The sequence below is a fragment of the Neophocaena asiaeorientalis genome, unplaced genomic scaffold (assembly GCF_003031525.2).
Source record: "Neophocaena asiaeorientalis asiaeorientalis breed wild unplaced genomic scaffold, Neophocaena_asiaeorientalis_V1.1 scaffold23, whole genome shotgun sequence".
NCBI classification, from domain to species: domain Eukaryota; kingdom Metazoa; phylum Chordata; class Mammalia; order Artiodactyla; family Phocoenidae; genus Neophocaena; species Neophocaena asiaeorientalis.
This window is the reverse complement of record NW_020175047.1, coordinates 1,972,417-1,985,570: the sequence shown is the minus strand read 5'-3', so window position 1 is coordinate 1,985,570 and position 13,154 is coordinate 1,972,417. Positions and strand designations below refer to the sequence as shown.

General features: G+C 36.3%; 1 protein-coding gene across 2 annotated transcripts in view; it reads left to right on the top strand.

The window, feature by feature from the left end:
* Positions 1-13,154, top strand: part of DLG2 (discs large MAGUK scaffold protein 2) — a 783,758-nt gene that overhangs the window by 751,252 nt on the left and 19,352 nt on the right. Inside the window, exon 16 of one of the 2 annotated variants that reach the window (XM_024763574.1) lies at positions 6,202-6,301. In XM_024763574.1, the coding sequence (XP_024619342.1) occupies positions 6,202-6,301 (100 nt within the window). Of the gene's footprint in view, positions 1-6,201; positions 6,302-7,134; positions 7,181-13,154 lie in introns of both variants that reach the window. The other variant, XM_024763575.1, reaches the window with a different exon arrangement.

The window sequence follows — 13,154 nt, the reverse complement described above, 5'->3', positions numbered from 1 at the left end:
AACTGGCTTTGGTGTCCTTTTGACATGCCATCATTAGTTCTAGGTTTTCTAAATTTTGTGTTATTTTTGTGTTTATGTTTAGTACTTTTTACTTTCCAGTCCAACAAAATGTTTCAGACTTACCTTTTACTTTACCTGCTCATGGAATCAGCCATTTCTCAAAAAAAAAAAAAACACAAAAACCTAGCTCTTTTTTGTAGGAAATGGCATTTAGAAAGCAAAGTCTGAGCACCAGGTGTGCTTTTTGCTTCTGGGATATCATTACATCTAGCCTCCTTTAATGGGCAGAGAAAGAAAAATAAATTTGTTTAGAAAAATCATAAATTTATATCAGATGCTTCTAATTACTATTTACCATCATAAGATTTTTCCTCTCCTTACCTCATTCCATGATTGTACCTTACCCTTCTTTCACAAGGATAACGTTGTTTCACAACATCAGTGTGTTTTACTCACTTGCTCATTACTCACACACCAAATAGTTTCAGAATTCAACCGACAATAAGCCTCCTAAGTGAAGTTCAAAATTTCTTTACAATTCTATCTTTAGAATATATTCTGAGGGTAAGTAGTCAGAGTACTGTGTTTCTCCCATATTTTTTTGAAGCAAATTCAATGCATTAAATCATTTCAACTGTAACTACTTAAATATGGCATGACCACAATGCCATTTATCACACTTAAAAATTAATAATTATTGGATTAATATTCCATCTATTTCAGGTCTTAACTTGACTCATAAATATCATAAATGCTTTTTTGTTTCTTTATTATACAATTTCTTTGCCTGAACCAGAAGTGAAATCTATTGTAATTGGTTGATTCCTCTTAGTTCTCTTCTGATTTATATGTTTTCCCCCATTTTTTTGTTTGTTTTGTTTCCATTTTTATATTTAAGAAACCAGGTCATTTGTCTTATAGAGTTTACTCCAGATTTTCTTTGTAGTATAATTTAGCAGGTTTCTCTGTCATCTTTATTTCTGTAAACTGGTAGTTGGATTTAGAGGTTTGGTTAGATTCAGACTCATTGGCAAAGGAGGGTTTTCTTTCCTTTTCTTTTGAGAGTAGAGGTTTACAGAACTACTTTGTGGTAGTATTTTGTTTTCCCATCAGGAAGCACATTCATCTGATTGTCTTTTTGTGTGTGTGATGTTACCAGCTATTGATGCTCAGTGCCTAGATGCATTAATTCATTAGCCTTGCAAACAGAACCCTGGGACACTGTTAGAGACACATTTATAGGGACACTGTTACAGACACACATCCATTCAGACACGTTACTAAAACAGACATATTTCAGGCCAACTCCTGTCTTTCCTTTAACAACCTCTTTGTTTCATTGTTACTTGTTTTTGGACCTCTCTTGTTTTAAACTTCTCTTTTGTTCTGTATGAAAACATGATGTGTATAATACAAAATGGTGGCCCAAACTTATGGTAACAGCCTTCCAAAGGGAACACAATTATTTTAGAGGAGGAGAGACAAGAATGAAGAGGAAAGAAACATTTATAAGAGTTAAAAGAGGTCACAGAAAAAGGTGTATATGAGCTCAGTATACATTTAAATCAAATTCTGCACAGAGAACATTCATATCTTGAATGTGACTTTTTAGAACTATGAAACATTTGAAGCTTGAAAAATTAGAACACGAAGAAGAAAAACTTTAAAATGCCCCTCGTTTTGAAGTTTTCTGAATGAAAAGGATAAAAACACATCAAGATTCCCTCATGTATCTTTAAAAACATGGGATTTGAGTGGGAGAAGGAGCAATTTGAGTTTTTTGTTTTGTTTCTTTTCTTCATGGAGCGTGTATTTTACCTTAAACCAGTTCACCAATGCCATTACATTCTGGGGTCAGGCTGCACAATTTCGTGCCATTTGACCTAACAACTTGGCGACTTCTGAGTGACAGTAATAATATGCTGACTCCTGGAATGAGTGTTCTAATGTCTGTCACAACATGAAAGGTATTCATTTAACAGAGACACAACAGAATCAGATAAACAAGGCATGTGTATCTGATTGATTGCAAGGGTTGTGGAGGGAGGTTTCCTCTCTTTCAATTAAAGATAAAAATTATTTACACCAAGTAAAATTTAAAACATGCTGTGATTGTTTGCTTTCATCCCATAGTGTGGAGGTTAGGGAGAGGGGTATTTTTGTTTTTTAAGACCTTACTGAGATATAATTCACATAGTATACAATTCACAGACTTAAAGTGTCCAATTCAGTGTTGTTTACTATATTGGTAGTGTTATGCAACCATCACCACAATCTAATTTTAGAACATTTTCATCTTTCCTAAAACTAACACTATACCCATTAGCTGTCACTTCCCATTCTCTGTACCCCCTACCCTCACTCAGCCCCAACAAACCGCTAATCTACTTCGTCTATAGATTTGCTCCTCATGGGCACTTACCTTTTAAAAGCCATTCATAACCTGTCACACTGAAATTTTTTTACTTTATTTTTGTACATTATTTAAAAACGAGTACAATAGAATAGAACCCGCAAAAACATGAAAGGGTCTCAAAAAATTGTAGCAGGATATCCCACAAAAATATTGTTGAAGCCAATAGCATCTGATGGCTTAAATAAATAATTGCCAAGCAGTGAAGCTGTGGGAAAGAAGACAGATTACAGTGTCACTTCAGAAAGTCAGATGCTAATGATTTTAAATATAAACTTGAAACAGGCTTGAGTTACGGAAACTTTTCTTGCTCTAAGAACAGCAGTATTTGCAACCAGGAATATTTGCAAATTCAGATTTTAACTTCACTGCTCACCAACTGTATGACTCTGGGCAAGTAACAGAAGATTTGTAAACTTTAGTTTCCTCATCTGTAATATGAGAATAATGATGATACCAACCTCATGAAGTTAGTGTGGAGATTCGCATAGGCAGAGCCTTTAGAACCAAGCCTGGCACATAATAAGTGCTCAGCAAATGTTACTTGTTGTCTTTACCATTTTTGTTCATAAGAACTCAATAATCCAGGTCAAATTCCACAATGGAATTCTTAGTTATGCCAACTTTCCACTTGCCACGTGTGATTGGTATTTTCAAAATCTCTGCTCAAAGAAGTTTTCTGCCATGAAGACAATGGATTGGAATTTAAGATACTGTAATGTAGAGGAAAACAGCACTGATCAAGTTCGATTAATAGAGCTGTAGGTTAGCTTTAGGACGATGTGTTCCATGAATAGTAAAAGTGCTGATTTATTATTCTCACCTAACACTCGTGTAACAGATTTTTCTTTTCTAAATTAAAAGAAAAAATTAACAGCAATGAAAACAAAAGCTTATATAATGGTATTACACATGTCTAACAAAATAAAGAATAGATTAGAGCACCATAAACCACATATAATCTCTTCTAGTTGAAATGTTTAAGACCTTAAATGTGTGACTTTTAAATCTGTGCGTGTGAAGGGAAGTTGTGATTTGGTTTTGTGTCCATAAATGTAAGGCAATGTGACCACCAATGAATGATTCCATTACCTTTTCTTTAACTCCAGTACAAAGTGGCTTTCGGTAATAGACTGATATGATAGATAATTTCATTTTTGAGGAATTATTATGCATTTTCTGTTCTTTTAAAAAAAGTGTGGTGCTAAATATTATGATGTCCCAATCAGATGACTCATGATACACAACATTTTCATACTCGGGAAATGTTAACACATTACAGTCCTTGCTTTGAAAAGATAAAAGAATGAATCACAAACAACACATTTTCATTTTCCTTTGACCCCAAGAGACAATTTAAACGATGTGGTTTGCATGCGGCCCCATATGGCTCTCAAAGGCCTCCACATTGTGCATTCATGTCTACATTTTAACCCCAGGCTTTATTCCTCCTGGCATTGTTTTGTATTTGCATGAAAATATGTAAGTGGTTTTTTTTTTGCATGACAAGCCATCCGTAACGTTGAAGTTAAATGTCTAACATATCTTGCAATATCACGTGTCATTAATTCTTACATGATATTTTTTTTCTTTTATTTTCAGTTACTGAAGTTAAATATGCTTGAAATGTAAAAGTGGCATGAAACTGGAGTGATGCAAGAATATTTAATGTTCCTTTAAGGACTTACCATTTTGTAACTGGGAAAATTTGGGGGGTAGTTCCCAGCCCTGTCTTTGGACACCAATTCCTCAATTACAAATTATGATAAAACTATATTGAACACAAGTGCTGTCAGCAGAGTAATAAATTCTGAAGTGATACTTCTTTTTTTCCCTGAGAATGTGTTTCTAGTTCTTGAATATGAAGTACAAAATGTGTCCTCTAATTTCAGGATTTATTAAATATTTGATTTATTGGTTTTCTTAAAGCCTTCTTAATGGTACATAAAATTAAGCTCAACTGACTTTGGTGAAATTTCCTAGTAACTAAAAAAGTAATGAATTACTGAATGACAGCGCCAATATTTTAATACTTTAATATTTCCTAAATGAACATGACTACCAAAATGGATATTAGGTATAGGAGTGCGTGAGTATACAAAGAAAATAAGTTATTTATACCATTTTGTCAAGCATCAAATTCATAAGAGCACATAACTGATTCCCGCCAATGGGCCAAAATATCCAAACAAGTGCTGTTTTTTCCAAGTAGTCACCTTGCTCTCTCTGCATTTATTCCTATCGGCTGTCATTGCTAAAACCGTTTTAGAATACCCCTTGTCAAATTACCTTCAGTCTTTGGCACAGTAATACCTGTGTGGTAACAAATCTTGTTTCTTGGCGAGAGACCCTCAGAGCCAAGTCAGTCAAATAAGCTGGCAAAACATGTTTTTAAAATGATACGTCAATATGAAATTACCAAGACTTGCAGGGCTTATAGCCTATAAAATGATTAAGAACACGTTTCCCGGGCTTCCCTGGTGGCGCAGTGGTTGCGAGTCCACCTGCCGATGCAGGGGACACGGGTTCGTGCCCCGGTCCGGGAAGATCCCACATGCCGCAGAGCGGCTGGGCCCGTGAGCCATGGCCGCTGAGCCTGCGCGTCCAGAGCCTGTGTTCTGCAACGGGAGAGGCCACAACAGTGAGAGGCCCGCGTACTGCAAAAAAAAAAAAAAAAAAAAAAAAAAAAAAAAAGAACACGTTTCCCAAAGAAGAACCCCAGATAGCATTTACATAACAGCAACAGTGGGAATAAATGATTTTTTCTTAAGAAGTCTTTTAGGCAAGCATCTGATATTCACTTGAATGAATAAGTTCTGATACAGGTATTCTGTTATGTCTACCTGTATTATTTTAAATTCCACCTCATTTAAGCTAATGGAGTGGTTTACATTTTTAAGGACAGCGCTTCTTCCATTATTTCTTGTCATATCAGAATATAGATAAATGGCCGTTATATCTCCCTTGCTTGAGTGAATATCAAGTTAATACCTCTTTAGCAACAATTTTAATGGATTTTGGTTGATGGTGTCTTGACTGTCACCAGCTAGCTCTGTGATATTGGCAAGGGACTCAGCCTCTCTGTGCCTCTGGCCCCCTGTCTACAAGTGAGGGCTTGGAGCTCAATTATCTTTAAAATCTCTTTTGAATGAAAATATAATACTGTAATTATCATATATCTGTGTGGGAACTAAATCATCATATATCATAAATCCACACACATCTCTGAGGTTTTAATTAAATTCAAGCTGAAGTAACTCAAATTCCAGTTATTTAAAAAGACATCTAGACACTGATGTGTCTAGCATCTCTAGTAAAGTCTTTTCTACCTGATGATAATGATGATTATAAAGATGACATTTGTATAGCACTTTATGTTTATACTGCCTTACATGAGTCTCACAACCTAAGAGCTGCTGTCATCATCCTCAGTATGCAGATGAAGTAGATACTGAGGTTCAAAGAGATTCAGTTACCTGTCTAAGGTGATGAACTAGCAAGTTACAGAGCCGGACAGAGGGTCTTCTACTTCCAATTTAATATTCATTTCCCCCGTCGTCATTTACCTGCCTCTTAATTAGGAGACAGTTTTTCCAAGGTGTCATTTTTCAGAATTTACACTCCTGGAAACTAAAATCTGCCTTTAGGGACCCTCCCGCACCCCTTTAGACTATCCACTTGCATCACTACAGCTCTCTCTGCTTTTACAAACTAGTTGTTTTGTCAGCATGAGTGTGACAACAATTAGACGTCCCCTGTTTTTGCCCCATGCCTTTTCTCCTTCACAGTCATTCAATGACAAGCGTAAAAAGAGCTTCATCTTTTCACGAAAATTCCCATTCTACAAGAACAAGGAGCAGAGTGAGCAGGAAACCAGTGATCCTGAACGTAAGTAGATTCTCGAAGAGAATGTCACCTGCAACACAAGAGAAAAAAATCCTTCACGGGCAACACGCATGATGTAGGCTCCCCCACGCCACACGCCTAGGCAAACAAACACGGCAGGCAGGCAGGTCAGGGCTTACTACTGTGACCAGTGTTTGGCTGCAGTCTGGATCCTTCCCTGGATGGAGCTCTTCTTTGCAGAACGCATTGGAGAGGGACCTGAGGAAGCAGGGACTTTGCTTCCAAACAGCATTTATCTGTGACCAGGACTGGGTCTGGTTCGCGTTTTCTATCATGCAACTCTCCAAGGGCTCGAGACAAATTCTTTTCTGGACAGAAATATGAGATTCCATTGCCACGTATATTGTTTTGGAATGCTAGCTAACTGGGAGTGATTAAATTCCCTTTATTGATTACTAGCATTTGTTCACTCTTTCCCTCCCAGCAAATATTAAGCACTTCCTTACTGAGCAGTGAGCTTGTATTGGGTGGATGCTCAGACTAAGAATTGGCCATGAAACTTGGAGGGGATCATCGCTCCCAGTGGTACGTTGCTGTGGCAGTACTGACAGTGGGCAAAAATGACATCTGCTGACTCTTTCTCTTTTTCATAACAATCTTCTGCTTAAACCTTTCAAGTTGCTTTACAAATCCTTGAGTCTCAGTCCAGGGAGTTTGGGGTGAAAGTTGTTTCAGAAGAAGAGAGCATGGGATCCAGATTGCTCAGGCAACACGGTCTGTCATGGTAGTATCCATTTCAACTCCACTGACTTCTTCCTTCCTCTTCCGTGGCTGTTCTCCCTCTCTCATTGCTCTCTCTGGGGACTTCCATGCAGGACATCCCCGGATTAGGTGACGACGGTTATGGAACAAAGACTCTGAGTAAGTTCCCAGGAATGGTCACTGTAACTTTTCTTTTCTTTTTCTTTCCTTTTGAGTTTCGCTTTTGTTCCTTTTCTCGAGGGCCTTTCACTCCTAGCATGCACAAGATACTGAGTTTTATTTGTTACCTAGCTGTGAATGCTCCTACAAAGCAATTTTCAGCCGTTTTGTTCTGCATGTCAGCATTTAAAAGCAAAGTGTCTCAGGCACTGTAACTTCCGTTGCAGTTCACACCTTCCCTTTCTGACCGCGTGCTGTGACCAGCATGGTCCTGGTGCCGCCGTGGCATCCCTTGCTCTGCCGCCTGATACCTCTCAGGGAGCAAGAAACCATGTTGAAAGAAAGGGCGAGTTAAATGCTGTAGAACAGGAAAGCAGAAATGTATTTTATATTCTTTCTTCTGGCTTTTCCCCCAGACATACTTAATGACCTTGCCAAATTCCATAATTGGGTTGTACTTTGCTATTGGTAAAGGAGCTGTGTTATAGTCAAAAGGAACATGCATTCTCAAAAAGTAAATATTAAGCTATTTGATCTTCCATGAATAATTCTTTGCTATTAACTTTGACTGATTTTTTTTTCTGACTTGCAGTGATCCTGCTTGAAATGTTTGTATGATAAAGTTTTAGATATGTATATTAATATGTTTTTCTATCAGTGATTTATTAGCTGCATTGCATAACCAGATCTTCATTTTATGGTTTAGAGTGGAAAGAAAAATATATTAAACTTTAAAATTTTCTAGTTATTAATGCCTTTACTCTGTGTCCCATTGCACTAATAAAAAATAATAATTCTGTGTATTAATATACTATACTATGATTTTTATTTCTTTAATATTAACTCCATTTGTAGGCATCAATGAACTAAGAACAGTTCTGTGTCTTTTGCAGCTGTATCACATGTTCATTTTTGTTTGTTTTCTTTTTGTTTTAATTTAACAGCTGTGGGCAATATTTTTAGAAGCTGTTCATTTCATTTCTATAAAACAAAATAACATTGAGCTGGACTTTGTTTTCAAGGGCTGGTTATATAACCCTGCGTAATGATACCTGTCATCCTTCAAATTGTTAATCTGGACTCTTTTTTTAGATATGTATGTTTAGAAAACAAAATCTGATCAAGAGTAACTACTGATCTCCTTAAAGATGAAAACTTTATCTTTGAGTCTCTGTATGGAATATGTCATGAAATTTTTCTTGAATTGGTGGCTGAAATTCAAATGTTGATTTCAACAGTATCTGGATAGCATCAAGTACCACCCGAGAGAATTTCTTAAATTTTCAGTGGGGGTGGGGAGTGTTTTAATATATTGTTAATATGAACATCACTAAAAAGTAGTTGCTATTGGAGAGTCAAAAATATGTTATGCCTTTTTGTATCTAGAATGATGCCCTTTTAAATCCAAAGGTTTGTTTACTCTTTAAAAATTGAACAGATTTCACTAGGTAAAGTTATTTGTCAGTTAACACTACTGGTAGCCATAATTTGGACTTCAGCTGGAACATATTTTGAATTTCTTTTTACCTACAAAATAGAAAAATTCTGTTAAACACTATCTTGATGTTAAGAGAGATTGGTCGTGAAATAAAACACTGCATGGTTCTAAATTTCTATAGTGTAGCTTCACTCTAAATTATTTTAAAAGTAAAAACAAAACAAAAAGAAACCTGTCATCTTCAAGTCAAGGTACTTGTGATAATCATACACGTGAAGATATGCCATTGTTGGGTACGTACTTAGACTTTCTTTTCAGTAACAAAAAGCAAATATGCACTAATTCATCCACACTTCTTTCCCTAGTGCCTCTTTGCACTTGTAACATATGTACCTAAATTAATAATGCAGTTCTGGTCAAACACTCACACAAAGAGAAATGATTCAGGTGAATTTAACCCATGCTTTGATTTTCATTAGTTTCATGCTCTGAAATTAATCCATCTAGGATGTGTTAACTAACACGATTGCGGGAGTCCTTTCACAGTGTTCACATGTATCACATCATCACACAGAACACTTTAAAATATATTACAATTTTATTTGTCAGTTATATCTTAATAAAGCTAAAAAATGGAAACTAATCTATCCAAGAATCTATAATAGCAAATACATTTTAAAGCACTTTTTTTAACTGTTAGAGAATAATGTTCTATATTCTTTTCCTTTTTTCTAAAGATGTACAACAGTTGTCACTTTTTAAAAAGCTGAATTTATTGCTATTGAGCTTCAGAAATCAAATAGTCACATATTCTTTATTCAATTAGCCTGATATACAAAGAAGTTAGTAAGTTGATGAATTTATCTTCTATAGCTTAGTAAATAGGTACAGATGAAAGGAAGTGATTTTGGAAATAAAGCCCTAATTCTGGCACATAACCGGTATATCCCTGTTATGCTAGTTAAACTGTGTTTTTATGAAAAAAAAAGGTTCGAGATAGCATCGTATACTTGTGCAGTCATTCAACATGAATTAAAAACATACTTTGTGGCAGAACCTGTGCTTAGTTTCAGACCGTTTACCTTCTGCCTGTTCCACTCCTCCAGAACCTAATAGCTATCCAAGCAAGAATCTTAAAATAAAAACAAGGAAATATTGAACTGACTCATAAAACATTTTTCAGTGACTCATTTCTTCCTCCAAGATTTCCTATACACTCACTGAAGCAGGAAAGTTCTTCAACAATCCCTTTCATCTTGTGAATTAGTTTAGGAAGTATTTAAATAGAAATAAAATTCAAGGGATTCCAGGGATCAATTGGCAAGTTGAAATGCAATATTCCTGCAAAATACCTAAAGGCAAAATAGAGCAACAAAAAGCCTGCAGAAAACAGTCCCTGCATACCAGAATCTCTTGAATTTATAGTCAAGAACATCCAGTTGAGAGACGTTGACCTTTGTAACAAGAATCTGGAAAATCAGAGCAACATGAATGGGTCAAAGTATTCATAAAAAGAAAAGTGCTTAGATGGACATTATGCATTTTTTATAATTAAACGTAGTTTACTGTTTGCTAAAAAAGAAGATACAGCAATCAAGTAGTAGCTTCCTGGAAAAGAGAGATAAAGTTTTCATCTTCATCTTATCTGAGTTTTCTCAATGCGTCTCCTCTACGGCCTCTTACTTGCCTTTCGCTCACATTTCTAGTAGCCTTGCATGGTATTCCTTTAAGTTCTGGCTGCTCTCCAATGCTTGGTATCTCTTTAATTTGCTGTGCTGTTCTTGCAGAACATGTTTCTTCTAATGCCAGCGATAGCGAAAGTAGCTACCGTAAGTTATTGCTTTGGTTTGTGATTCTTTTCTTTGCAGTTGCCCCTTTGCCTGTGGTGTGCATTTCAGATTTTTGCTGTCGTTGTTTTTCAATTGCTGCCCTTTATCATCCTCATCCAAAGCAAATGGCTTGAAATGAAATCATCATCTGATGTGGAAAGATACCAAAGACACTAGGGCGGTGGGTGGACTCATGTGATTTGTGCGAGAGGTAGCAGTCTTGCTAATAAATGACTCCAACCTCAGTTGGCTGTGGCCTGATGATGCAATTTTCCTAGAGAAGGTGGGGGTAAAGTTCAACTTGGTGGATTCTGACATTCTGCCCTCCAAAATAATTTAAACTCCCTGCAGGAAGGTTGAAAAGTTGTCATGGTTTTATTTTCCTTCTCATTTTGCCTTTTCCTTTCTGTTCCTGGCTCCCCTTTACAAGAGAAATTCTGATAAAATACAGTGTTCCTTTTAAATGGAGCATGAACCTTATATATCTCTTCTCTCCTTGATTAATATTTTGAGGTAGATACTATGTTATATCTAACTTTAAATTTTGATGGTTGGGAAGAGATGAAAAAGTTTCATCCTCTAATGTTGAAGGAGCTCACATTTTGTTTAAAAGTGAACAAATCTTGGCTCAGAAAGCTTAAGTGAAAAGGTAGGTAACTATTTAAAACTTATTTCTGGTGTTTGTTTGGTCACCTCAAGCCATTTGCTTAGTGATATAAAAATATTCACCAAATGCCAAGCACATCCTTTTTATCTGTTCTTGTGGTTTCTTACCACTTACAGGTTTTTGGTGACTAACATAGGTACATGTTATTACTGGGATCCTTACAATTTCTGTAATGTTTATTTATACGCCTTAATGAAATGGGTTACTCAAAAAGCAATTGCTGAGGATATTAGAAAACGGCAGGCCCAATACATATGACCCTCAGCTACCAAGATAGAAATTGGTTGGAGGTTTCTGTTTTGGGGTTTTTTTAGTTTTGTTTTTGTTTTTTGTCTTTTTGCTTGTATTAATTGAAAACAAGAGAAGAATAGAATAGCTTTTATGTTTTTTTCCATTACAGCATGGTAATTTACAAAACCATGCCTTTTTTGAGGTGGAACATCAAATAGTGTTCTGGAAGTGTGACAAATTCAATCTGGATCTTGAGAAAGGCTTTGGATAATCAGATTGGTAGAAAAATAGAAAAAAAAGCACAAAAGAGGAAAGATGACAGATGGAGGAGGAAGATGAAACACACCACAGAACGAAATGAAGAAGAGTTGTAATGAGATGCCTTTGATCAACCAAATAACGTTAGAACCCCCTCATTTCCTTCCTCAACAGAATAAGTCCTGCTGATGAAAGGAATTAAAGTATTCTTGTTCTTAACGTGATCTTTAACATTTGTACATTCTTCCTACTTTTATACTTTTATGATTATCCCAAGTTGGGAAAGTATTTGCCTTCCCCCATCTCTTCATTTGGTTTTAAAACAAAGAAACCTGGCTGGTTAAGAAGTGACCAAAGATTATCTTCCCTGCGCCTGAAGTACCCTCAATTTAGTATAAGGAAAATACAACTTATTTGTTGGGATTCGTGGAGACCCTTGACCCTAATTTCTTTGGCATCAGTTTTCAGTTTTTAAGTGTTGTGCTTCCATCCTGTAGATACAGGTAGAGAAAGGAAAAACATCAAATCTTGTTCTTTCAATCCCTTTTATGGAAAATATATAGGAACTACCTTTTCCTTCAGAAATCTTTCTTTAGAGTATTTCAGAAGCCCCTCTCTTCTCCTTCAGAGACGGGAATGTTCTTCCCAGAATCATTAAGTTATAAAAATTGCACCAGGGCTTTCAGCTGTTTGACAGGTTTTTGATTGCAATGCTCCAAGATGAAATCAATAATTCTTTTCACCCTCAAATAGTAAGTACACATAAATGTTTATTGAGTGAATAAAGGAAACACTTGCAAACAGCTTGAATTATCTATGAGAAGAGAGAAGAGTTGGAACTGGACTCTAGGATGTTACTAGAGAAAATGTGGAGTCTAATAATCTCTATTGGCTTGGGTCTCATCTGAGAATACAGAAGGTTAGCCATTCAAATTGTTTCCTTTACAAATGAACAAAAGTAGGAAGAGCCTTTGTCATAGCTTAGAAGGGAAAAAGGATATTTCTTTCTCCAGGATAGAAATATGAGGAATAACACAGGAATATTCTTTAGTTCATTCATCATCCGCTCTATGTCATGCTCTCTCACAGGCACCTTAAGACCCAATATGAATCTCAATGAACTCTGGAACTCAGCACACGTGTAGGGAGAGAGATCAATACATTAAAAAAGCACAGAGTGTGGCTGTTTCTAGAATAAAAGTCTGGCCCAAGAATAGTGGGGCTTCAGAGATGATTTCAAAGAGGAAGGGGCCTTTAAGCTGAGCTTTGGAACGACGAGGCACTTGCCAGCTCAGTAAGTTAAAGAAGAAACGTTCTAGGAAGGGCAGTGGCGTGACAAAAGACAGAGTCTTGGGACAGACACGGTTTCATGAAAGTGCCATTTTGAAATCAAACCAGGCTGGAGTTTTCTACTGAATTCCTGGCTTTTGCTGTAATTATGACTAACTTCTATGTTTTGTGGATAGCAGTATAGACAAATACAAAAAAAGACCTCTTTTCACTAATGTTCAGGTGTTATCTTTTACTCTTAGGACCATTCCATGTCCACTC